At 45.6% G+C, this 26,133-nt stretch overlaps 2 protein-coding genes across 8 annotated transcripts in view; both read right to left on the bottom strand.

The window, feature by feature from the left end:
- Positions 1 to 1,716: 1,716 nt before the first annotated feature.
- GFI1 (growth factor independent 1 transcriptional repressor) lies at positions 1,717 to 14,201 on the bottom strand. 3 transcript variants are annotated; one of them, XM_085231818.1, is made up of 7 exons: positions 13,756 to 14,201; positions 12,393 to 12,602; positions 12,073 to 12,276; positions 7,035 to 7,450; positions 6,807 to 6,944; positions 5,169 to 5,334; positions 1,717 to 3,078 (listed from the first exon to the last, which is right to left on the bottom strand). In XM_085231818.1, the coding sequence occupies exons 2-7, from the start codon at positions 12,505 to 12,507 to the stop codon at positions 2,900 to 2,902; spliced, it is 1,218 nt and encodes a 405-aa protein (XP_085087944.1). In that variant the 5' UTR covers positions 12,508 to 12,602; positions 13,756 to 14,201; the 3' UTR covers positions 1,717 to 2,899. The 3 variants fall into 3 exon arrangements, with proteins under 3 accessions (XP_085087944.1, XP_085087945.1, XP_085087943.1); XM_085231819.1 differs by lacking the exon at positions 13,756 to 14,201 and adding an exon at positions 13,159 to 13,267; XM_085231817.1 differs by lacking the exon at positions 13,756 to 14,201 and adding an exon at positions 12,923 to 13,050.
- A 5,613-nt stretch (positions 14,202 to 19,814) lies between these two features.
- EVI5 (ecotropic viral integration site 5) overlaps positions 19,815 to 26,133 on the bottom strand; it is a 90,102-nt gene continuing 83,783 nt past the window's right edge. For all 5 annotated transcript variants that reach the window (XM_085231816.1, XM_085231812.1, XM_085231811.1 and 2 more), the window contains one exon: positions 19,815 to 21,075. In XM_085231816.1, the coding sequence (XP_085087942.1) occupies positions 20,770 to 21,075 (306 nt within the window). In that variant the 3' untranslated portion in view covers positions 19,815 to 20,769. The remainder of the gene's footprint in view (positions 21,076 to 26,133) is intronic.

Genomic DNA, 26,133 nt, shown 5'->3' with positions numbered 1-26,133 from the left:
ACGCCTGCTCCCACACACCGCTGCTCAGCAGGGGCTCGGGCCCGCGGCTCAGCGGGTCCGGACACGCCAAAGGAAGGCAGCCTTAGGCCAGTAAAATAGCCTCCAGATGCCTTTCTTCCCAGAAACTTCCCTTCGTGGAAGGACAACCCGGGCACGTCAACCACATCCTCAGCACACGGCGCTGCCGCCCGACGGCCCAGCGCCCGCCAGCGCACTTGTGCGAGGCTCACACAACACGAGTTATCCCATTTGAAAATGAGACGCTTTGCTGGGGCAGTCACCACGCTATCGTATTTTTGAAGTCGAGCGCTGGTAACGGAGGCTGCTCAGGCCTGCGGAGCGACGCTGCCCGCTGGCGGAGGCCGGGCAGGAACTCCCGAGGACCGAGGAAGCGCCCCGTACGTCCGGCCGGCACTCGAGCACGGCAACGGCATTCCCGTGAGAGAAACGCGGAGCGCTCCGGGCTCAGCCTCGGCCTACCTGCGCCGGGCAGCGAGCCGCTCCGCGAAGCCTCCTGCGGGCAGGGCAGGGCAGGGCAGGGCAGGGCAAGGCCCGGGACACCACCGGGCCTCTCCAAGCACCCACTTCGTTTCCTACGCCGACCTTCTGCGTTGACGAACGCCACGAAGCGGGCTTAAACGGGCTGAGAACAGCCGGCGGCTCCCCCGGAGCCCGCACCACAGCTCCCGCGACGGCCGCTGCGGTTGCGGCGGGCAGCGCCGCGCCTCGGCCCTCAGGGCGGCGGGCAGCGGCGGCGCGCGACACGCAGCCCGGCGGGAGCGCTTTCTTCCGCGCTGCCGCCTTCACAGCGCGCCTGCGGAGCTCTGCCATACCTGGCTGCCGCCGAGCAGGTGCACGGCCCTGCCACGCGCTGCTCCACGTCCTCGTGTGACTGAAAGAAATGTTCCTCCTGTTAAAGAGGAAGAAAGCAACGCTAACCCTGCAACCACTTATTAGCCTGCGGTCCTGTCCACGTCTAACAAGGCTTTGTCCAAAATAAAGGCATAAGCAAAATCAGAAATAGATACAAAGTGATGTGCACTCCTAAAGAGTTCTGCTGGTAAAAGGGCACGGGGAGCCTCCATCTTCCTCCTGCTTCTCTTTTGCAAGAGCTGCAGTGCCAGGTGCAGCAAGCCCTGCTAATGGGCAGGCAGACAAAAGGCAATTCCACGTCCATCCTGGCTTCTGATTCCAGTTCATGTAGGGGTTCTAACATGTCCAACACAGCAGCACACAGTGGGGGCGAGACTTCATTCAGACCACCAATAACAAGAATCATAAAACCATGACACCGTGTAAGTGATGCACCTGGTCTTCAGGTGTCCCTGAAAACTCCTGGCACAGACATTTTATCTCAGAGGATATCCAAATTCCTCCTGCGCTGAGCAGGGTCTTCTGGCAATCTACATTTCAAATGTATACACTTAAAACAGCTGTTCTCCCACTAAACTGATTCATGGTGACATTCCATAGGATACTCCAGCCTTCAAAATTGCTAAGTGATTAACTGAAATCGGTGGACCTGGATTCATAAGCAGGACACTGGTGTTCTTTAATCATGAGAGCTCTTCTGCAAAATATGTTGTGCAAATTACGTTGTTCCTTCATTTCCTGTTTGAATGCCATATCCCTGACCATCACTAGATGAGGTGTATCCATAACAGCTGACATTCACAAATATGTTGAAGTCACACATTAAACAAAGATCACTCTGGATGATCTTCAATAGTTTATTAATTTAAAACATTGTTCCAATAAATACATACTAATAAACATTAAGACACTCCATAAAATCTAAGTAGGACATTTACAAACCTGTTAACAAAGTAAAAACAGCATTTTATTTTTTTTAAACTGAGGTACATGCAGGGTAATTTAAGGCAAATTCAGTGAATTACTCTTTTACACTGATTCCTGCCCACCTCAGGTGAGTCTCCCTTTAAAAACTTAAAAAAGAGAACAAAAACAAATATGCAAAGGACACAATTGAGTAGCTATTTTCCAGTTATTTATAACAAGACTGAGTGCAGAAGCCAACAATTTTTCTGGATCGAAAGTCTTTGCTTTCCCAACACCCCTGCTCTCAGTCAGGACCAGTCCTTAGGTGGGTTTCTAGTTATAAGGCATAACTCTGTGCTTTGGCTTTTCCAGTTGTCTTTCATAAACTTTCTTTTCATCAGTAGATGTAGCAAGACATAACTCCACAAGCCTCAAAAACACACAGCCAGGCCTTGCTTAGTGACAGAGATAGCTTTGGGAGGTAAAAGGGGTCTCCCTCCTAACTGTCAATACAACTCCTAATTTACACCGGAATAAGTGAGAGCAGAAGCAGGCCCAAGCTGGTGCCTCAGCTTAAAAAATAGCCAGATGTCAAACTGCACACTTCAGTCCAGATCCTCTAGGCTTTCCTGACAGGAAACCAAGAGTGAATCCTTTCAGCACTGAAACTCAACCAAGGCAAGCACTGCCTGTGCCATTTACTGACTACTCTCTGTGAGTACCATGTAAACACTGTTATACCCACATATCCGTGCACAGTAATTCAAGCTATTGAAAACATTAGGATTTTTATCTTCGCCATGGGAGAAATACTTTCCAGCTTACAGGTATTTGGTAGCTTATCCATCTTCAGAGTAAAAGCTTTGTATCTAAAAGGCTTATTTTCCAGTGTTATTTCAGAAACAGAGGACAAGAAATAGAAACCCCAACCTTTAATTTCCATTCTCATAGTCATGTAGGTTGAGCTGCCAATGCATGGCCCTGTCCTCTTCTTTCCTCTCCAAGCTCCTGGTCAGAAAGGTAATGCCAGGGTCTGTTATACAGACAGGGCTCAGGTCCAGCGGGGAAGCCAAGGGAGTTTGTTCTCCTAGTGTTGTAGGTGCTTTCTGCATTGCAGGACTCATTTGAGGCCATGCTGTGTCTCCCGGTGTCTCCGTAAATCCACCTTTCTTTGGAAGCCTTTGCCACACAGATCACAGCCAAACGGCTTGAATCCTGTGTGTTTGCGACTGTGAGTAATGAGGTTAGAGCTCTGACTAAAGGCTTTTCCACACACCTGACACTTGTGAGGTTTCTCACCTGCAAGCAAAAGGTGTTAAAGAAGGTGTGAAAGGGGTAACATGCTGCACACTCAGGGTCAGAGCAGATAGGAAATGCATTCTGGGCTTCAGAGCTAACTGAAGTGATTCATACGTGATTACAAAAAAAGCCATTCTTACTAAAATCATGCAGTTGGCTGCCTTGAGTAATCAGCTGTGCCTGCACCGTGGCTTAGGAGGCACAGATCTGGCTGTACTTGCATTGCCCCAGTACAGTCCTGGGAGCAGCTTGAAGCAAATAGTGCTCCGAGGACATCACAGCTTGTGAACACATTGATATTTGGCTGCACAGCCTCTGTGTGATTTAAATTGCTTTTTTTTTTTTAATTTAATCTAGAAACATCAGGAATTACTGGAAAGACCCCAGCTTGTGATGACTGTCTGACATCAATTATGGCATCAACTTAGGTGCAAGTGAAATAGATTGATGGATGCTGCTAAGCCAAAACCAGTGAGCTGTGGCCTGCCTGCAAAGAAGGATGAGGCCCTTGAGTGAACCTGAAGGGCAGGGTTCACACAGTGATCTGCTCTTCTCTCTAGTCCTCACTCTGAAATGCTAGCAGTCTCTCCAAGCGAGTCCTGAAGTTCTCCTCCTGGCAAATAATGGAAATGGGAGTAAATCCAGCCTGTGAATTTCTCTCACGGAGAGGTCAGTGGCACAACTAAACTGGTCTCCATAGGAGCAGGATCTCAGTGCATTTCCATACTGTTTACTATCAAATAACGGAAAAAAAGGAACCCTAACCACAAAACCAAGCCTGATTTTCAGAATGGCTTTGCACCTGTGAAGCCTGCCAACTTCAGCTGGAGCAACAAGCACTCTTTGTACTTTTGAAAATCAGATTCTTAGAAAAGTAAAATCTGTGTGAACTGAGCCTCCAGCACATTTTGCAAGTGGATGCTGCATATGAAATTTTCCCTAACTCAGTTAAGGTTCTGGTTCTATATTATCAATTAACAGCCCAGAGACAGTTTGTGACCTCAGAATAATAATCCAAAGAACATTTTGGCCCATTTAGAATTTGCTTGAAATCTCATTTGAAAAAGTTACTATGGAAATACTTTCTACTTCCTAAATACTTCATTTTCATTCAGCAGTAATCTTCTGGAGAATCTTTCTGGGTACTATTGTTCACTGCTTGTGATCTAGAAAAATCACAACCAAGCAGCACTACATATGATGTCATCTTTCTACATATTTACCACTTCAATATTTCACTCTTGATATCTGCTAATATTCCACTCTCAGGAACCATGATTTTGGTCATCCAAACCTTGGGCTAGGCCACTACAGCTATTATTTTGTGCCTAGAAATGTTTCCGTGTCTCACATCATTCATCTCCCTCTACCTTAAATGAATGTGGTGAAGGTATGTAAAGTAAAATTTACTTTTACAGATCTCTGATAAACCTGCCTTCTCACTGAACAATATTTTTAAAACAATTTCCTTTTGTGATTCACCTGCTCTTTATTAGTTTCCATGTTTATTACTAACAGTGAAACTTGAGAACTCTGCACCTCTCTTTCCATTCTGTATCAGGCTGCAGTCCTTTCTCAGAAAGTCCGGGTGGAAGTGCAGACAATCAATCTCTGAACAAATATTTAGACTAAGATTTGGACCCTGGGACCGCCAGTTTACTGTTTGACCTAGAGGAGGAGTCTTGCTTCTATTGTAAATTGGTAGATCCTGTATAAAGAGATGCTGCAGTCAAATTCACCTATCATTTTCCAGGGACCTCAGCTGTAAATCAAGGCCACAAGAATATAATACTCTACAAATCATCTTACACAAAAGCTGTTTAAATAAACATCGGTAGATCCTATTAAGGGAACACAGATTGGATTGCGAGGATTTGGGTTATTTTGCAGCTGCTGTTCATGAAACCACATTCAAATCACCATCATTTGCACAAGAAGAGCTCAGATAGCGTGAACCACAGCAGGGCTATGAGAAGCACAGGGAGGTACATATGCTGTTCCAACTGAAGAGGAACAGACTGCTGCAGAGAGGCCACTTCAGAGACCTGTCCCCATAGTTGAGGCTGAACAGCAACAGCTGTAAGGCATACCTGTATGAATGAAGGTGTGTTTCTTCATATCAGATTTCTGGTGGAACCGCTTCCCACAGTACTGGCAGGGATAGGGCCGGGTGTCTGAGTGGATAAGCAGGTGGGTGGACAGAGTGGAAGATCTCTTAAAACTCTTTCCACAGATCTTACAATCGAAGCTGCGTTCCTGCAGAAAGAGGAGCCCAAACACACCCGCATTACGCTATGCCAGAGAACCCACAGCAACTATCTGGCCAGCAGCACATCAGTGTTGCCCCTTCTGCCTTAGAAAGTGCTTCTGCATCTCCAGAAAGCTGGCCTGAGGAGATGCTAAAACAAGCATGACAGTGTTGCATAATGAAAAAGATAATGAACCCTTTCCCACTGCCTGCACATTTCAACATGGACCCATGATCATTCCGCTGGGAAGAGCAGCAGCTGCAGCACTGTTCAAAGTGCACTCTACACAGGAAAGTGGGTGCTGAGGTCTGTGTGGCTCTCTGGGGAAATTTCTGTGGCATGTTGATTTGTGCTGGAAGCCTAACGACTAACTGCATATTTCTACTTTCATTATAATGAAGTGAAAGGTACCTAGAGCACCTGGGGAAAAGAGCTTTTTGGCTTACTGCTTCGACAAATTAACTAAATGCATTAAGACTGCTGTGTCTCCTTTCCCTATCACAAACCTCCCCATCACTTTCTTCCACCACAGATCGTCTTTTTATTTAACTCCCATTACACCTTCCTCTTCCTGCTATGCTTAATATAGGCACCTTATTTGGCTTTTTATGCACACTCCCAGAAATTTTCTCCACTCCTTGGATTTAATTTGCAGTACTGCTCTTTTCAACATTACTTAATGGGCGATGAGATATTTCTCTTCATTGTGCGCTCTGCTGATGCACGCTCATGCAACTGTAAATAAGACAGCAAACAAACACTGTTGTAATTCTATCCTCCCAAACCCAATCTGAGGAAGGAAGATTTGCCAGGTTAAGTGGGTGGGTGAAGGGGAAATGTGGAACAATATCAGCAGATGGAAAATGTTACAAATACTCCTACCAAAATTAACTACCATATTCTTTTGGTGTGTGACTCAGAGGGCGTCGAGACGGATGAATTCCGTGCTCTATACCTGACTGGTCTTTCAGATGTTCCCTGCATGGACACAATGACTACCAACAAGGGAAGATTCATTTCTTTGGTGGAGAGGGAGGAGAAAAAATGAAGAGAGCTGTGTCTGAAGAAAGCACAGTGACTTGCTTTAGTCGTTAACAAAGTCCACACCCTCCTCACAGTTTCCAGCTCAGAGAACGAAAATTTATTATTTATTATCTGTTACTTCTGGAGTGCCAAAAGAGCCCATTGCTTAATACAGATACACACAAAGTCAGGAGAATGGAAACAAAGTCAGTATTCTGTGATTTGTCAACTTGTTCCTATTCTTCCTTTGCCTGCTAGCTGCCCACCCTTTACTCTGCCTACCATCATACTCTTCACCCACAGCTGCACCCTGCAGCCCTACTATGCTTTCTTCCTCTCAGTTTAAACATCCACCTAGTGCTCTGTCATTGCCTTCATGGCCCTCCCGGTGCCTGCTGAAGCAAGCAGCTGGCTCTGGCCTTCCCACCTTCATCTGGCAGTCTGCCCTGCTCTCACCTGTGAGTGCACGGCCTTGTGCTGCTCCAGGCTGACTGCGTGGCCGAAGGTCTTGCCACACATGTCACAGGCAAAAGGCCTTGTGCCACTGTGTGAACGGCGCACGTGTACCTCGAGGCCATGTGGTGTGGAGAAGACCTGAAAGGGAGAGAGCAGGCAGGGTCAGGTCAGCTAGGGAAAAGGGGCTGGGGAACAGTCATAACCAGCGTGGGAGAAAGGGGTCTCTACCTTGCTGCACTTGACACACTTGTAAGAGCCAGCACTAATGAGCAAAGGGCGGCACAAGAGGTCCGTCTCCACTTTGAGGCCACCAGGTCCTTTCTCCTGCTGCAGCCCAGTCTGTGTCTCAGTATAGAGTCCGGGTGCTGCTGCTGGAGGCCGCTCAAACAGCCCTGGGCCTGGGGAGCCAAAATCACCATAAAGTCCAAGGGAAGAGCTACACTCTGCACCATAGAGGGTGGGCTCAGAGCCCCGCTCGCAGAAGAGCCTCAAGGCTGAAGTTCGCTCCAGCGTTGGGCAGGGCCGGTAGCTTTGCACGAGGTGCCTCAGCTCAGAGCCTCCCAGGCTGCTCCATGTGTATGGTTTGAAGGGCACTGAGAAGGGAGGTGCTTCATCCAGGGATGGACACACAGATTGCTCTGAGGCTGTGGAAACACAAGGCCATGGGAATTAGTGTACTTTTACAGTCCAGCCACCATCATGAGGCAGAATTGGCCCAGTACCCAGGTTTGTGCAAGAGCCTAAACTGTTTTTTATACATTTTATATTGTTCAGTAGGGTCGGTGCATCCACTGCTAACTCCTCACCTGCTACCCCAATCAAATAATTCAAAGCAACCACCTCCATCTTTGGGTGCCCAGGTGCATACATACTGATCTGACTGTTGAGATACTAAACAACTCTGCCTGCAACTTCCTTTGGTTTTATCTGTTGCTCCTCAGAAAAGTATACTTACTATATCCCAAGCTGAGCATCAAAGCTGACAGTCCAAATATTTAAGTTTAATGCAGGTCACACTCACCCAGAAATGACATTATGGAGGTGCCAGAAGAAGCAAACGTGCTGAGATGTACACCTGCACAATAGAACTAAAAATTGTTCATTGCACAATGCAATGCTCAAATCCAGTCTCTCAACTTCGTGCCATAACTGCCTGTTATTGGCAAAAGAATAATCAAAATAGAAAACAGCTTCTGAAATGCTTGAATTTCATGCCTCACTTTTTCAGGGGAAAAAAAAATAATTAAAATCGTCTGAAATAAAATCATGGTTCTTTCAGATTTCTCGGAATAAAGACACTGAGTCCACTGAAAATACTGAGTTCATAAATGCATTATGAAAATCGTTGGGAGAGACTGCATTAAAAATTGAAGGACAAAGAGATTTTCCTATCAGCCATAATCAAAGCTATCTTCCACCAAGACAAGCTCAGGTGACTTCAGCTGTCTGTAACAGCCTCACCTTTGGCAACAGCATCTGACCAAGGGGATAGGCATAAGATCTATCCCACTTGCTTTAGCAGAGACTGATGTAATGACAAGAAAACAGCCTCAGAGATCAGTGTATGAAGGCACGAATGCTCAGGGTATGGAGAAAACACAGTTATGCAGGGAATATGAGGTATCAGATCCCAACTGTGGCTGCCAGAGGTGGTAACTTATGTCCACGGTGTGCTACTTTCACTCTTCCTCACAAAAGGCAGCAGAGCTAGGAGAATCAAATGTCTCCACTGGACAAATACAGTAGCGAACTAAAAAAAAGCATTAATAAATTAACTGTTGAAACGCTGATGCCTTCACAGAAATATTGGCACCCCCTAGCACTTTGTTTAGTGGAATAGCTTCCCTTACCCAAAAACGTGTACGCTCACAATTATTTGATTTTTCTCATTCCTGCCAGCTTCACAGATTCCACAGCTTTATGAGCCTTCAGCAAAAGAAGACAACCAGGAGTGGGATAGGGAAGAGAGGCAGGAAGCATTAGGCTACCCATTCAGGCAGACAAATGACCACTGAGGATTATAGAAAAGTGTGAAAATACATCAGAAATCAAGTTTTTAATTCTTATTTCTTTTATGTAGCTTCATATGTTTACAGACTCAGATTTTTCTATTAAAATACTATTATTTCAGTTGGGAATATAAGCACACGTATCAACTGGGACATTTGAACAGAGAGATGAAATCAAATTAGCTGACATGGTGCTAAGCATGATTTTTCCTGTTCTGCACTGACTGCAAAGTTGTGGTCAGCATCACATCATCTATCTTGTGTCTTTGCAACCAGTTTCAGTGTTGTCATGTCTCACGATTTTATCGCAAGATTCAAAACTATCTTAAAGCTCCAGCTCTTGAAACTGCATGATTTCATCGCACGGCTTTCCTTTTGTTTTCTAGCTCTTGTAACTACTTTTTTCCCCTTAAAATCAATTACTAGGCCAGACCGTAAAGAAAAAATATGAAAAAATAAACGCTAAATATTTCAACACTAGAATGGAATATCCATAAGGCATTTCTTACAATTTTGATTTCTAAGCCAGTCCATTGAGGGGTGGGGGACAAAAGACTGACTCTGACCTAATTTTTGTGCCCTTGGAGTTGGCAACACTGAACACGGTAAACACTGCACCACATGTCAGTTTACGTGCAGTGTTCCTTCCATCACCTCACATGGTTTAAAGACCTTGTAGACACAAATGCAGGAGAGCCACTCATGCTATACTTTCCAAGGGCAAGCTCAAGGCATCCAAGCCCCACATCCAACATCAAACCTTCTGTGTCACACTACACAGCAAAAGACACTGGTATCTCTGCCTCTCCTCTGCTCCACAGCATCCAGCCCTCCAGAGGGTGAATGGTAAAGAAAGACAGACTCTTCCTCCTCTCCATTCTTAGCAGTTCCGTGTAGCCCCTGGGAGAAGAAACATCAGCACTCCTTATTGGATGACAAGACGAACTCTACCTGAAATGACTGGGAATTGATTCAAGTGTCCTCTTCCATAAAAGAAAAATCACCATGATTCCTGAGTGACAGCTCTGTTACATCCAATAAAAGTCCCTCCGAGACTATAGCACCAAGAGATTCATCAAGCAATACCTTTGTACTGCTGCACAGAGTTATCGGGCACCTTCTGTATATGAAAACACATGTGATTACAGGCCTATGTAGAAAGTGAGGTTAAATAACACAGTGATCAGCACTGATGCAGTCAATGTATGTAGAATGCTAACCCTATAAAGAGGTACTGCATTGTGTCTGTGCCAGCCCTCCTGCACTGGCAGCACCGCATCCAAAGAGATCTGAAGACTGTCTTTTGTTGGACAACAAAGCATCCGCATTCACTCCTGGGGACAAGCAGGCAACGGTACTACTCACTGCACCTGCCCTATGCATGATTTACAAACATCATTTCTCAGCTGACCTGCCTATAGAAGCACAGAAACACACAGACAAACACAATCTCAAAAATCCAGCATCTCACCAGCACATCTCGCAGAAGTGACCTAGGCACAAATTCCAGTTTCACGCCGAATCTGACAAGGCAGCTGGACGGCAGGGATTTGGGAAAGTTGTGAAAGGAAGCCCACCTATTTAACCCTCCTGCTGGTGCCTTGATACTTGACAGCACCTCTCTCAATGCACCGAGGTTAGTTTAATGAAGCTTTTTCATGCCAGGACAGGGAGTCCCGAACCTTCAGTTATCCCATGTGAATGGAATCAAACAGTTCCAGGACTGTGCCCCTCCTCTGAAAAATCTTGATCTGGGAATGCTACTGTCATTTTGCAGATACCTTTCCCAGGTAACCGGATGGTCGGCAGGGAAGAAATGAGTGGGGAGAAGGCAAAGGCAGAGCAGCCCTGGTAAATAGCTGCTCGTTTTATATCTGCCTTTTAGATATCTTGTGAAAACGGTATTATTTGGGGAATGAGGAGAACAATTTGTAAGAATAAAAATTATACAGCACTATGCTTTGAGAAGAAATAATAGCAAAAGAGAGACTGCTGTATTCCTGCCTTAGGTCATTTGCACGGACCTAAACTGTTCTGTAGCTGTAACAACACTCATCAGCATTCTTTCAGGGAATGTTCAAATGAAGCGTTTTTAAGGGACTGGTGAGCTTTAGAAATGCAAGTCCCCATCATTACAATCAGCTGTTGATATGCAAGGACGCTATAAAATGAAGTTGGAAAATCAGTGGGGAAATAAGACCAAATATTCGTTTGCAGGCGTCTGCTGTCATTTTGAAAAGCTGAGACAATTTTTCCTTTGCTAAGATAGAAATTGTTCTTTTTTCAGCTGTCATTTTTTAACCCAGGCAATAAAAAGTAGGTTTTGTATATACATATTTTTGTTATAAAATGACAACGTGGTATTTTTAAATGAGATAAGTATTCATGCCAGGCTGGGGACAGCATCTCCCACTGCTCCAACCACATCAAAGGCAGGACAAGGGAGCTAGAGACAGGCGCTGCAGCCATAAATGTGAGTTTCCTGGATCTGGGGTGTTTAAATCTGACTGTCATTAGTTTCATCTGGTTGTTTTATGAATGTAGTTTTGGAAAGGAAAAGGGAAAAGAAAAGGGAAAAGAAAAGGGAAAAGAAAAGGGAAAAAGAAAAGGGAAAAGAAAAGGGAAAAGAAAAGGGAAAAGAAAAGGGAAAAGAAAAGGGAAAAGAAAAGGGAAAAGAAAAGGGAAAAGAAAAGGGAAAAGAAAAGGGAAAAGAAAAGGGAAAAGAAAAGGGAAAAGAAAAGGGAAAAGAAAAGGGAAAAGAAAAGGGAAAAGAAAAGGGAAAAGAAAAGGGAAAAGAAAAGCAGGAGAGATCCTTTTCTTTTTATAGACAAGAAATAGCCTCAAAGGGAGTTTGGGAAAACATCGAGCAGGCAGTCCAAAACACAGAGTTTCCGCTGTTCACTACAGGTAAAAAAATAGCCAAGTAGATACGTTTACTGTCTTAAAATACATTTATCAACTAAGGCCAGGTACCAGGACCCTGTAAGAAAACGCCAAGACCTTTAAAACATAACCGTCTGCCTTCAGCAATTAATGAAAAAGAAATGACAATAATAATACAACTCCCATACCGCCTGACCATAACATACGGCTCCCTTAGCCGGGGGAGCCCGGCTGGAAAAGCAACCCGAGAGAGACAACACGAAAACGAGTGGGAAAAGGCAAATCTGTCCTTCCACTCGTTTTAGACGGCGGCCGGAGGGCGCGGACACGGGAGCGCTGCCGGAGCCCGCTGGGCACTGCTGCCCCGCTCCTACCTGGCGAGACGGAGGGCGAGGGCGGTCTCCAGAAATCTCCGAACTCGGACACCCTGTCGCAGATGCTGCCTTCGCAGCTGGGCGACGACTCGGAGGTGCCATCGGCAGCCTCGGTGAGGTGGGACTCCGGGGAGAAGCGCCCCTGCGATGGCTCCGGGTCGGGAAGGACGGTGCGGCACAGCCCCGCGCCCTCGGGGATCTTGTCTGCGGGGAACGGGAGGCGAGAGGAGCTCAGCGGGGCCCGGCCGGCCACCCCCTCCCCGCCTGCCCTGCGCCCGCTGCTGGGCTCCGGGGCCGCCCCTCTAAGGGCGAGCTCCTACCTGCGCAGATCTGGGCCAGCACCGTCTCCAGCCGCAGGCTGTAGTCCTCGTCGGCGGAGCGGGGCTGGTGGTAGCTGTGCGCCTTCTTGCTCTTCACTAGGAAGGACCTCGGCATGGTGGGGTTCTGCCTCGGCCGCCCTCCGTCTCCGAGCGCCGGGCGCGGCGAGCTTCACCTCCGAGTCTCCCGCGGGGCGGCGGCGGGGAGGCGACCTGCGGGGAGGCGCCGAACCGCCGCTGAGGGCCGGGGCCGCGGGCCAGGAGGGGCCGCTCGTTGGGGGCGGCGCGCAGGTGGCCGCGTCCCCCGTCCCCCCCCGCCCAACCCCGGGATGCCCGGAGCGGGGTTTTTTGCCTCCCGCCGCCCCCGGGGCCGCCTGGTCGGGGAAGCCGGTCGGGGAAGGCGGCCCCGACGGCGGAGCGGGCAACGGCTGCGGCCGCGCACCGCACGGAGATCGCGGGGGGGCGGCACGGGGGGCACGGGGGGAATCGCTGCGGGGCGACGGCTTTAGCCTGAGGGCGGGCAGGAGCCGTACCGTCGGAGGAACAGATTCACTCTGCCGTCACGATAACGCGAAAACGAACACAACGGAACCTCCCAGCGCGCCGCAGCTGTTGGCACGGCAGCGTGCAGCTGTGGGCACCGAAAGCCGGGGCGGGGAGAGGGCGAGGTGAGAAAACCTCCCGCGGGCGCCGCGAGGAGCGAGCGGTGCGCGGCCGCTCCCGGGCGGCAGCGGAGGGCCCAGCCCGGCCTCGGCCGCCCTCGCTGCACCTGTCACCGCTAGAAGCCCGTCAGATCGCGGCCGTTCGGTTCTTTTCGGGAACTCCGGGGGCTCCCGTCACCGCTCCCTCGAGCCGCCCCAGGTTCGCCCGAACGGAGCGGAGCAGCCCGGCACGAACGCAGCGCCCACCCCCGCGGGGCCGGCCCGCGCCGCCGCCAGGCACCGCCCCCCCGGGCACTGCTCGGAGCGCCGCCGCCCGGGCCGGCCCGCGCCTCGCCTCAGCCTCGAGCGAGGGGCGACTGGTGGCGGCGTGCGGCGTGCCGCGCTGCCCCCGACGGCGGAGGCCGCTGTGGGCTCCATCTGGACGCGGCGCTTTTCCCTCCAAAAGCCGTCGTGCACCGCAGGCCGCCGCCGCCCGAGGCCCGAGCCGGCCGGGCTGGAGCCGGGCCCCGAGAGAAGGCGGGAGCCCCGGCCCTAGCGCGGGCCGCCGCTCCGCCGCCGCACCTGCCCCCGCCTCCGCCCCCGCCTCGGCCCGAGGGCATCGCGTAGCCGCGCCCGCCAACGGCCGGCGTGTGGGGGCGCGAGGCCGCGGCCTGAGGAGAGGCGCTGCCCCTGATGCGGGCGGAGCGGCACGCTCACTCGCTTACCCATGCGGAGGACGAGGGGCGCCGGGTGGCAGCCGGGGCTGCAGCCCGCACGTTGGGTGACGGTAAATTTAGCCTCCCTTTGAGGAGCGGTGCTGCTTCGCTTGCTTTTTGCGTTTTTTTTTCGTTTTTTTTTTTTTCTGTCTGTGCTCCTTCAGAGCTCGGCCCCCTAAACCACAAATTCCACTTCCTGAGCGTTAGGAGCTTCTGCATCGAAATAAAAAAAAAGAAAAAGGCGAAGCCCCGCAGAAGAGCCCCGCTGCCCTCCTCTCCCCGTTTTCCCTGCAGTATCCCGCTGCGCGGGGCTCGCTGCGGTGCCACCGAGGTGCCGCCCTGGGATCGTGCGCCTCGTCGCTCTGGGCTGCGCTGCGGCACTTGCACGCATCTATCTGCACTATTATTGGATCCCCTCTGACTTCCGCACCGCTCGCAGATTCACCACACGGCTCGCCGGCGGGCCGGGCCGGGCCGGCCGCTCCCTCCCCTCAGCCCGGCTGCGGGAAGGCGCCCCGCGCCGCGTGATGGGCCCGGGACGCCGAGACCTCCCCTAGAGCAGAAATAGCTTGTTGTGGAAAACTCTTTCGGGATAAATACGCCCAACGGCGCTGAAAATACCTAAAGCCCCAAGCCTGGAGGTTTGCTCATTTCCCCTCGGCTTTAGGTAATGGTTAAATATGGAAGGGGTAGGCGAGATCCCCCCGCCGCCCCGCCCGGAGCCTGCCGTCTCCTGACAGCGATCGGAAGGCGATGGCAAACGCGGACGGAGCCAGGCGGCCGGCCGGGCAGCGGCTCCCGAAAGGTCGCGGGCGTCGGGGCTCCCGGCTACGGCCGCCGTTGGCCCGCGGCGGTTCTGGGCTCCGCCCGAGCACCCCGGGCCGTACCGCTGCCCCGCGGGAGCGAGTCGGGGTTTCACACCGACCCGCGCTCCGAAACCAGCCAGGCCGAGCGCGGCGGCACACCGCGCTGCTGAGAGCGGGCCGCGGCGGGGCGGGCGCTGCCCCGAGGGGTCCGCAGGGAGACCGGGCGCTCGGTGTCTGGTGGGGCAGCGCCCGCGCTGTGTGCGATGAGGGCAACGGAAATCGTAACGGTAATTACTGTTAGCGCTCACGGTTCTGGCCGGGCTGCGGGACGGCACGAACCGGCTCACGCACCCTGCGCGCCGGGCAGCCTCGGCCAGCGCCGCGTCACAGCGCTGCGAGAGCTGCGGGCAGCGGCACCCGTTTGCGACGGCAGGGCAGCGGCTGCTCAGCGCGGCGCGTCTGGAAGGATGGCCGCGTCATGGGCGTCGGAACGGCCCTGCAGCGCCGGCTCTCTCACACGTGCGAGGAAAGCACATGCAAGCGGCTTTGTTCCGCGAAGCGCAGAACCGGCCCGTATCCAGATGCGCTTCCTGCCGCTCCCGGCGGGTCCCGCGGGCCGGCAGCACGCAGCTCTGCCGTCGGGAGCGGGAGCGGCCGGCAGCGCTCCCGGCCGGCGGTGGCCGCCGCGGTGCCGCCACGCGGAGGTGTGAGGGGCCCCGGCCGAAGCACGAGTCTGCTGCGCGCCACGTGCGCCGGCGGCCGCGCGAGGCGGTCGAGGGGGGAAGCGGCCGCGCTCCCTTGAGGGGCCGTGTGGGGCGGGGCCGTTACCCGCAGAGCGCGGGAGGAGAGAGGGTTCGGTGCGAGATTCCGTTACAGGCGCAAGCCTAAGAGCGAAGAGCTCCTGGATGTAATGCGTTGCGCTTCTCTCAGCAGCCGCCTGAGATGTCCGTTAAAGCGGAGAAATCAGATAAGGAAGGAGGGGTGATGGGATGCAGAAGGGATCTTCGTGGTCAGCAGTGATGAAACCGTGGCAGGAGGATGCAGCTGAACGCAGGTAGGGGAGGAGAAGCGTTTTTGTACGTGTCGAAGTCAGGACTGGGAGCAGCAACAGAGTGATTCTATGGGGAACTCATGAGTAAGGTGCACACTTCAGTGTATTGAAAGCTGAGATCTGTTATCCAGAACGTTTTCCCTGGGAGAAGCTGCTAGAACATGATAACTTGTAGCACTGTGCATTCTCTTGGAAAGGTGTCATTATTTTTTATATTTCCTGCTGATTGTACTATTTTTGTTTTGTTTTGTTCTAGTGGCTGCTCAGGACCTTTGTGTTTCTCCTTGTGGCATACCAACGTGCTGTAAATACATCAGACATCACGATTTCGATAGAACTTTTCAAGTCACTAGAGAAACAAAAGCAATTTCATCTGCTACTTTCAGAGTAATGATTTCTGCCAGCACAAACTGGAGACAGAAAGTGGCAGTAGGCCAGCCGGGTTGTTATTGAAGGTTGAGGTGAAAAACAGCATTCCAGCTTTGTGAGGGAGTATGCCCAGAATTTACCTGTGCTATTAAATATAAAGAGGATGTTTTTAATACTGCGTGTGGTGGGACACTGGAATGGTTTGCCCAGAGAAGCAGTTGCTTGCCCCATCACTGGAATTGTTCAGTTTGGACTTTGACCAACCTGATCCAGTGGTGAAAGATGTCCCTGCCTATGGCAGGGGAGTTGGACTGGGTGGTCTTTAGGAGTCCCAACCTAACCCATGATTGGATTGGAAGTTGAATCCATGCATTATGGAACATAGATTATGCAAAATTATCTCAGGAATTTTAGTTCCCAGAGTGGGACAACAGAAATTTCAGTCACTTCTGCAATGGTGTATGTACAACTCTGAGAATGTGCTGATTTGCTTTTGTATTTCATGAGATATTGAGTCTTGGGAAGGGAAAGTATTAAGGTGTTATATTTTGGATCAAGTATGTGTATGATTGTATCTGAGTCAATCGGTTGACTATGTATGCTTAAGTAGATGTACGTAAGCATGTTTTCTCCACTCTCACAAACTGAAATGTCACGCTATTTAGAATTTATGTCGGAACTCAACTTATGGTACACTTTTCATTCCACCATTCAGAATCTCTGGTTCTAATGGCTACTGCATACGTTTATTTCATTGATTTACCTTATATCTTGAACTTGTTTGTAAAAAAAAAAAAAAAAAATTAAAAAATCCTCAGAGAATTTTAAAAATATATCAACATAACTATACTGTTAAGAGTATTTCATAGAACAAAATAGAACTATGAAATCCAGAAATCCATCAGGTTCTACATAACTTTTCCATTCCATCTCAGCACACATAAATTCATTAGCTGGTGCACAGTTAAACCAAACACTGTGATTTTCAGGTAGATTGTACTAACCTCGATATTATATCTTGTTGGTTGGCGGTTGTTGTTTTTAGCCTCCAGGCTCCACTAGCCTACTGACTGTCCTAGGAAATCTGCATTATCCTCTATTCTTTGCCTTCTCTCAAAATGCGCAACACTTCTTTGATGTCTCTGCAGGAAAAGGAATTAGCAGCATATCCATGCTAGACTGTGGACATTTTACGCTAACAAATCTTTGGCCAACTTTGCATTTTAAAGTATGAATTTGGAACGAGCATCAAATTTCTCTGAGAATCACTAACATCATCTTTTATTTAGAACAGTGATTACATAAAATCAAAACAAAAACATGCATTTTCTTCAGCGTTGCTTTTCCACAAAAGAGCTGAATAGTGTGTAAGTACAGTATTACATTATTTACAAAGTGGTATTGTAAAATTTGTGCTAGTCACTTTTATTGTCTTATAAGAATTTATTTTAGAGAATATAATACAGGAATTTACACTCACAGTTGAAATTTTAATTTAGTGGAAGATAAAATATTAGTCAAAACATAGAATCATGGGATATCATGAGTTGGAAGGCACTCACAAGAATCATCAAGTCCAGCTCCTGGCTCCACAGAGAACCATCCAAAAAGCAGATCATACGTCTGAGAGCACTGTCCAGACACTCCTCGAACTCGGGCAGCTTGGTGCTGTGCCCATTGCCCTGGGCAGCCTGTTTCACACCCACTGCCCTCTGGTGCGGAGTCTGTCACCCCCAGCTGCCCCTCCCCTGACACAGCTCCGTGCCCTTCCCTCGGGTCAGCAGAGCTCAGCGCTGCCCCCCTGCTTCCCGTGAGGAGCTGCATACCATGAAGCCTCCCCTCAGTCTGCTCTGCTCTGTGCAATCCCAGTGACTGCAGTCAGTCCTCGTATGCCTTGCCTTCTACACCCTTCTCCATCTTCGCAGCCCTCCTTTGGGCACAATAGGGCCATGCTATCAGATCCTAAAATATCTGTACCTTTAGCCTGAAGGAACAACAAAAACAAAAAAGTAAACGTTCGAGCTTTTGTAGCTAATGAAAGTATTTGATTATGAGACCAGGGAAACAGAACCATTTTTTACTACTAAACATAGAGTTTAAGTGGAAACTGTGTATGACACTACCTAAATTCAGGATTCCTGAATATGCACATATTGAGGCTAACTTTTGCGTTTACATGATTTTAACTTTTTAACACTCACATTGAGTTTCTGCAGCCTGAATGTAGCAAAGCAACAAACCTAAGAGAGCTATGAAGTTTTTTAGAAGGTCACATAAGCAAGGTCATGATGTGTAGCATAATTAATATGCCTTATTTATTGACTTACTAGTAAATGTACCATCTACATTATTAGTATATTGCCATTGTTCTGGTATGTATTCAGATTGTAACACACACAGGCAAAGAAATTAGCTTCATGTGTAGCAGAATGTCTGAAGAAAAAGTATGATTATTTTCAACAACATTCTTTGTGTTGTCCTCTGAGGATGTTCCACATAAAACTTCTGAAACTGCAGCATGTTCAACCACTGACCTTCATCTTTAAAACAGATGCAGTAGTTGGATAAAGCCCTTTACTTTTCCCTTAATATTTTTATTTGCGCTGTTATTCAGCATTTGCAATTATACTATTAGCAATACATAAAAATACAAAAGTTCAGTAACCGATCTTATTTACTAGCACTTGAACAGTAAGGCAGTTAAGGCAAAATTATAGCACTCATTTATACAGTCCTCCAACTGAATTTTGCTCCTGCTGCTTATTATGGAACATTACATTTAAGAGAGTCTTGCAGCTGGTATTGATGACAGGCAACAAGACCTTATCAACCATCATCGTAGGTAACAATTACCCCGCTGCAAAATATGTCACTGGATCCTCACTGGAAAGGAAAAAAAATGTTACTTGTTAGCAAACAAAACAGGCATGGCTTGTTCTTGCACATGAGATTTCTAACAGTGATTAGAACCAAAGTCAAGCTAATCCTCCTCAGAGATGACAATTTCCATGAACTATACAGCATATGGTGTAGGCAGCAGCAAGATGTGGGAATAGTTTGAAGAAATATTGAGGCAAGTCAGAATTTGCCGAAGTGGGTAACTTAACATTTTTCACCCACTTGCTTTGAGATTTAAATTACATTGCCTAGACAAATAAAGCAGTTTAGACACCCAAAGGATGCTTCTTCCATTCAGCCTTCCCTATTTGTTCTTTGAAATGTTCTTCCTTCTCCCTTTTGCTGTTTTCCTAGGGGCTCATTCAGATGTTCTTCAAATGTATTCAGCACTACGCTTCCACAGTTCCATGATTTTTAACAGCTACACTGCTTCTCCCAGTAAGACTTAACATGCATGCTATTACTACCAACATAGCCCTTCTTTATTCTTAAATAAAATACAGTTGCAAATAGTACTTGAAAACAAATTCCAAGAACTGTTTATGTATGTATGATATTCTTAATAATGGTGAAAATTGCTAACTGGCTTGTCTCAAAGGGTGTTCATATGACAATATTAGATGTTGTTCTGTTCAAGAACCAAGGCAGGGGGCTGTGTTATTGGATCTTAGTTTACTGCAGAGGGTGAAAGCAGAATTGCTCAGCACTCACCACTTTGGCTAACAATAGCTATCCTGGTGACAGGGTCTATACTATTTCTCAGACAACGGCAATATAAAACTGCAAGAAAACTAAACGTAGGTATTTTCACTGCACTGATACCTTCATTAGAACTGGAATACACAAATAATCTTTCTTTTCATTCAAAGTACCACTCTAATTCAGAGCCAGAGGGTAACTAAGGGCTGTAGCTTAGAAGTGACTAGACAGTAAAGGCTGCAACCTTGTTAAATTGTGAAAAATTTATTTTCATTACATATATATGAAGGTAAAAGATTTCAGTCAATAGTGTTTTGAACAAGCATTTCAGTTAGACAGGAATCTGTTAGTGTAGCTAGCTGAAACTGAATGTAAAGTTAGTGTTTTGCTTTTATTTAGCAATTCATTTCTAGTGTGTATGTACAGAATTCATTTTCCAGGTAGAATGAGAGACAGTCATATCGCAACATTTACATTCCTCGTATAAAATGGTATAATATACATTTTCAGCTTGGTGCAGTTATATAAATATGTACAAAATAAACATTATTGTAGTTAATATATTCAGACCATGTATTATTTAGCAACATCAAAAGCAGATGCACATAAATCTAAGTGAAAAGGGTGTAAAACACCTTTATGACATTTTAGTGACCAGTACTTGTATATAGGAAGTAGTATAGATTATGGCTCCTCTTTCAAGCCTTCCATGGGCGTTTGGTAACTTTAATAAAACAGAAGTTTTTAGAAGCATAATTATATGTATGCCATATGATCAGATGGTCAGAGTCCATCTTGATCACAAATGGATAATGATGTAAAACATACACATTTGTTCAGAGCATAAAATATTGCACAAGAGTGATTTCTTTTGAGGAAAATAATTCCCATCCTTGTGAACAGCCAAAAGGTTTCTTACAATTTAAAGAAATGATATATTTGCAGTTTCTAAAACAAGGAACATTCGGTAATACTGTCAGAACTGTCATCCATTAACTTCTTCTGATCCTGTTTCACAGCAATGGTACGTCACTAGCAAGATTTGGCAAAGAGAAGGCAGATGGACAGTACATGTGTATATTCATCACAGGCCAGAACAGATCCAATAGTTACCTAAACCACTGCTGGATGCCTTCAATTATCTGACAATTTAATCCTTAAAGAAACACAGATGTCTTCAAATGCTAGTCACAGTGATCATCACACAGTAGTAGAGTAAGATTCCATTCTCCTCTGTTTGGAAACCATCTTGTCCAAGTTTCCAGTCTGGAGTGTGCTTTCTTCAGTCTCACTGTCACTGCTGTCAACAACTCTGTGATCCAAAGCCATCTGACCAGTCCTCCTGCGTAAATGAAAGTTTACCCCACTCTCCTGTATGGAGTTAGTTATAAAATCTTCATCAGAAGAATGAAATGACTCATCATCTCCTGTGAAATGGTTGACAATGTGGATCCCATCAAAAGTGGGTTGGTCTGAGAAGTCTCTCTGTCCCTTTAAGCATTTGATCTGTTAAAAAAAAACAACAAAACCAAACAAGTGGGATTTAAAGTCATCAGAGCTAAAGAGTCCAGCAGCAAAATCAAAACAAAACCACTCAGTTCCAATAATCTCTCCTCAACCGATTTAAATTAAATGTTAGATGTAGAATATTTCCCAATCACTTCTGCAAGCAGAACAAATGACTTCTCATTCCTGGCTGTCCAGAGAACTTGAAGGAATGTCTTAAAGAGTACTTTAAATATTCCAGAATTCTTCTCGCACACCCGGACTATTTCAGTTTTAAAGCTTAATAATCAAGGTACCTGGAATCACAAATGACAGATTTCTTCAGGCTACTCACTGCATCCTTAGCATCCCCATGAGAATGGTTGACTGTTAGTTTTCTAGAGTGGACAACTCATTTTGACAGTGCTTTTGGCCTTCACATCTTACACCTTTGTAGTTTCATTCTTTCCCCATCACTGATTTCTCAACTTGAGAAAAGCCCTCCCCTACTCCTAAGCAGAAGGATTCAGATGTAGTATTGTTAGTTTCATATAGCCACAGAAAAAAGCACACAGCAAACACACTCGGTTCTGTCTACACGGGAGGATCAAGCAACCTTTCATTATCTACTTCAGAGCTAGTGATATTTTAAGACAATAAGAGAAACTTCTCCAGACAGCATAAATAGATCATAATTTCAATTTTAAGAAACCAAGAGAAAAAAGATTCGCAGGCTGTGGACAGATATAATAACAGTAGTTCAAAATGCAATCTGGAGTTATAAGCTATTTAACCATGTATTCAAGCTACTCGAATGTAAAACCTGAAGCTCTGGCAAATCCCCCTGTTCATTAAGTCAAAATAACCATGGCTCCCAGAAGACCTCCCTGAGACAGTTTTTCTTTAGAAATTCACTTGTCCTAACTTTTAGTACCGATTGTCTCAAAGTCAGACAACTGTTAAGTATCATGATAAGAATCCTAAGGAATTAGAAAGATGCTGAAATGCATTACAGAAACTTCCTAATGTCACTCTTGTCAGCTTAAAAAGGAAGATGCATCAAGTGCTATTTTGTAAGCAACTCTCAACAGTACCAGATCTGAAAAGTAGAGAGAAAAAGCCTGAGAAGCTACTTGCATCACAAACCTATTCCACGTTTCAGAAATTTGAAGTGATATTCAGCTTGATAAATAAGAAGAGCAGGCAGGTTCTTGCTGTTTATATCAGTAACAGATTTTACCTGTTCATTTGGGGAAGAAGGAATTTCTATATTCACTCTGGGCTTATATAAGAGATCCAAGTAAAACCGTTTGGAAAAAAGGTTGCAAGAATCACAATCATTCTAGAAACTTCAAATCAAATGTAAATGGTATGTAAAAGCTCCATATATCTGATCACTTTAATGTTTATCAGAATGTTCCTGTAGATTATGCAACTATGCATACTAACTAGTATTGGAATATTCTTGTATGCTTAAGTTGCAGTTATTTCACAAGGAACTCGCTTGTTTAAAGACAAGCAAAACAAGTTTCACGCTCTCACTGCATAGTTCATGATGCAACATCTCCTTATGCCATGTGTTAGATATTAGACAGCAATGTTTGTCAGGAACAAGCAACTCTTACTACTTCATATACATGGATACTGAGATTGTTGCATTAGTTAGAAATACTGTCCCTAAAAACATCTTGCAATATGATTGGCTGCCACATGGTGTTTCCAGAACAGCAGTTTTATTCACTAAAAAATTTACCCCAGAAAGACAGAACAGCCCTACAGCTCCTGTCCAACATGATCAAAGGCTCAAAAGCCTACTGTACAAGTGACTACAAATTTCACATTTCAGTAAGAAATGAATGCTTCCATGTCTGCACACTTAAGCCATTAGTTCATCTGAACTGTAAAGGTGATATTCAACATCAGTTGTACTCTGAGAGCCAAGCTAGTGACCTTGAATGTTTTCCTGAGCCCTTCAGCATATGATATCTTTAGATGAACACCTTCAAGAAATTAAAAGCATCCAACAGATGAGGGTGAAGACCTTCACACTACTTTCAGTTTTAAGTAATTTCAGAGTGGAATATGTTTCAAGGGCACCTCAATCTAACATTTATTTAAGCACATTTCTGAAATAAACCCATTATCTGTAGCATTTGCTGCAGTAGGAGGGCTTGGGAAGGCTTCTCAAAGCATTTGGAGCAACTTGTAGACAGTATGTATTCCAATGTAATTAGATACTAACCAGTATCAGTTAAAAGTTGTTAACAGATGTTTAGTAAAAGGTGTAAAAACAACTCAGTCATGATCCTGAAGTCATCACAATTCTTTCCTTCGCCTTACCTACAAAATCAATGAGTCCCATCTATTTTAGCCTTTCCTCCTGGAGCAGCAGCACTCACACAATCACAGATGCGTAAGGGCTGGGAGGGACCACTGGGGATGCTCTAGTCCAATCCTCCAGGTTCCCTACAGCAGGTTACACTCAAAACCACTGATTTTAGTTGCTCTTTAACTTCCTTCCAGACTTTCCTTAACTTCTCTACATCCAGCTTGTGGCATAAGGAGCTTTGTACTAAAGTTTTGTAGTGGCAATGAAGTGGTATTTCTTCTGCTTTTAATATTCCACCTCTTGATTCCCAACATTGTTTTGTTGGTTCTTGCTGCTGTTGTACACTGAACCAGTGCTACTATAGAAGACTCAGTAATAACTATAAAATACTTTTCCTGAATTGTACATAGCCACTCCGTGTTTGCTAATATGCAGGCATAGCTTAAGATTTTCCAGTTGATAAATCACTTTTTGTTTGTTCACTGAGTTTTGAGTGACTTCTTGACATCTCTACCATCAGTGTATTATTTGAACATAGAAAAAGGGTTTAACATAGTAAAGCTCATGTCAAGATGTTGTTAATGTAGCAAAACATTGTATCAATATATTTGGAAGTCTAATTAAGGACTTAAGAGGAAAAAAAACCTAGTTTTCCTGCTATTCTTATCATTTCATCTGAAGAAAAATAACAGCTTTTTTTCTTGCAGCGATGTTGAACATAATATGGACTTACACCCTGGGTACACACACAGGATCTGCCACTTATGTTCTCTTTCGTAAAGAGAGCCAATTTATCCTTTCAGTCCTAGGTCTGACTCTACTTCTTATGAAGGGAACTAGATACGTCTCATCCCAATTACCCCAATTCAGATGAATTTTGGTCGTTTCTACTGCTTCAGTTTTGCAACATCCTCAAATCTAATCAAATCTGTAAAACTAGGTCTGTTAAACCCACAGGTCTTGCTTTAATTCTCAAATTCAGGTCATATCATCGAGATGACTGCGGGTTTTAGCCAGTTTTCACTATAACACATGAATATGATCTTCAGAATATTTCAAAGAGTTAATAAAAACATGCAACTAAAATATACTTAACTGTTATACCTTCAAAAGCCATCTGAACCCAAAACACAACTGTCACAAGTAAATGAGTTAATATTCACATGTACACATCTTTTTTGGGCTTAAAAGATTCAGCATTCTAAAGAAAATCTACATGTCCTATTGGTCAACATATTAAAAGACTGATGAATAATGGGATACTTCCACAAGTACAAAAAAGAAAAAAAACCTCTCAGCATTAGCAATCAGATGCTTGTACCCCAATAAACTTTCTTACCTGATGCTGACTGCCTCATCGAGCCAGGCATAAAGGAGAGATAGTAAAGAGAAATTCAGAAGTTTTAGTACAAGACATAATTTCTTAAATGTTATATAGAAGGTGATTACCAGAAACATAACTTGCTTGCAGCTAAGCCCCTTTGTTTTTTTTTAAATATAAATGGTAAGTTGAGGTTTCTACAATTAAAAGTTCTACTTAAACCCTAGGATTGCTTAACCCCTGAGATTTTCTGTGTTTTTGTTGTTTTTTTTTTAAAGCTTGGAGTTCATGAATGGAAAGAAGTTGAAGATGCTGTTTCCTTCAAGAGGCTTCAGTCATCGTTCTAAAGATTCATCCAATTCTGAAAAAATTAAGGATTCTAAGAATGCTTGTCAGTACATATTCAATCTACTCACAACAAGGTAAGTAAGCAATACTCAAATTAGATCAAAATATGATAAAAATACAACAATTCATGTGGGTGTTATAAAGCTGTTACTGGCAGAAGACAGTAACTTAAGTTTGTTGCACTCCAATCTAATGCACACACTTGCATATTACTCTTTCTTTTTAAAAGACTCCCAGCAACTTCCTTTGGAAAAATGGACATAAAAAAAATGAAGCAGTCACAGCTTTTCAGAATGAACAAATGGGAAATGCACCTTGAAAGACAAGTACCAGTATTATGTCTAGTTGACATAATGTTGAAGCATTTCTACGTGTACACACAAAAAGAATAAACAACATTAACAAGCCTTTTCATACTACATTTTCACTTCCACGAACACAAGCATCTCCTTAAGACATCTCATGCCTTCTGAAACCCATTTTTAAATATGAGTTTGTACATCCACAGTGAGCCACATTCATAGCGAAACCATCACAACATGAACTGTGCACAAATGGAGAAATCAGGAGCTAAACTAAACAGATGCAGAAACTATTAGCAATTCTGCATTTAAAAGGATTCTTAGTAAGTTTAATGGCTGTACAGCTACAATGCAAATGCTGGTTGGAAAGTTCCCCAATAAAATCAACTTCCTTATACAAGGACTGCTCGCTATGTACTGCAACAGAACTGCATAAGAGCATTTTAATGAAAACTTGTAATTATTGCTCTCTGAAAAGCCAGATTTAAGACAAGCAGAACAACATCATGCAATAAACAGCTTAATGTAAACAATACATATTTGAAAGGCATCCTTCATTTTCCTCAGTTATGATGCAGCTTATATGAGGATCATATGCAAAAGGCAGGAGTTTTTTTTTTTTTTTTTTTTTTTGAGACCTTCCTGATAACTTGCACGACCTTCAAGCAAACATGTAAAATAATTCAGCAATGTATATCACATCAGGTTTTCTTTGTGTTAGAAACATGACAACAGTTGCTAACAATTTTAAAATAAAATATTTGCTACATTAGAATTAC

Source organism: Meleagris gallopavo, chromosome 10 (genome assembly GCF_905368555.1).
Source record: "Meleagris gallopavo chromosome 10, MGAL_WU_HG_1.1, whole genome shotgun sequence".
Classification (NCBI taxonomy): Eukaryota; Metazoa; Chordata; class Aves; order Galliformes; family Phasianidae; genus Meleagris; species Meleagris gallopavo.
This window is presented reverse-complemented; position numbering and strand designations above follow the sequence as displayed.

What these genes read in the sequence shown, in the direction of transcription:
- GFI1 (XM_085231818.1), bottom strand. Translation starts at nt 12,507, where the DNA reads ATGCCGAGGTCCTTCCTAGTGAAGAGCAAGAAGGCGCACAGCTACCAC. An exon ending in CTCGCCCTCCGTCTCGCCAG is followed by an intron (nt 7,451 to 12,072) that starts GTAGGAGCGGGG and finishes GTGTTTCCACAG; the next exon opens with CCTCAGAGCAATCTGTGTGT. An exon ending in ACAAGGCCGTGCACTCACAG is followed by an intron (nt 5,335 to 6,806) that starts GTGAGAGCAGGG and finishes CTCTTTCTGCAG; the next exon opens with GAACGCAGCTTCGATTGTAA.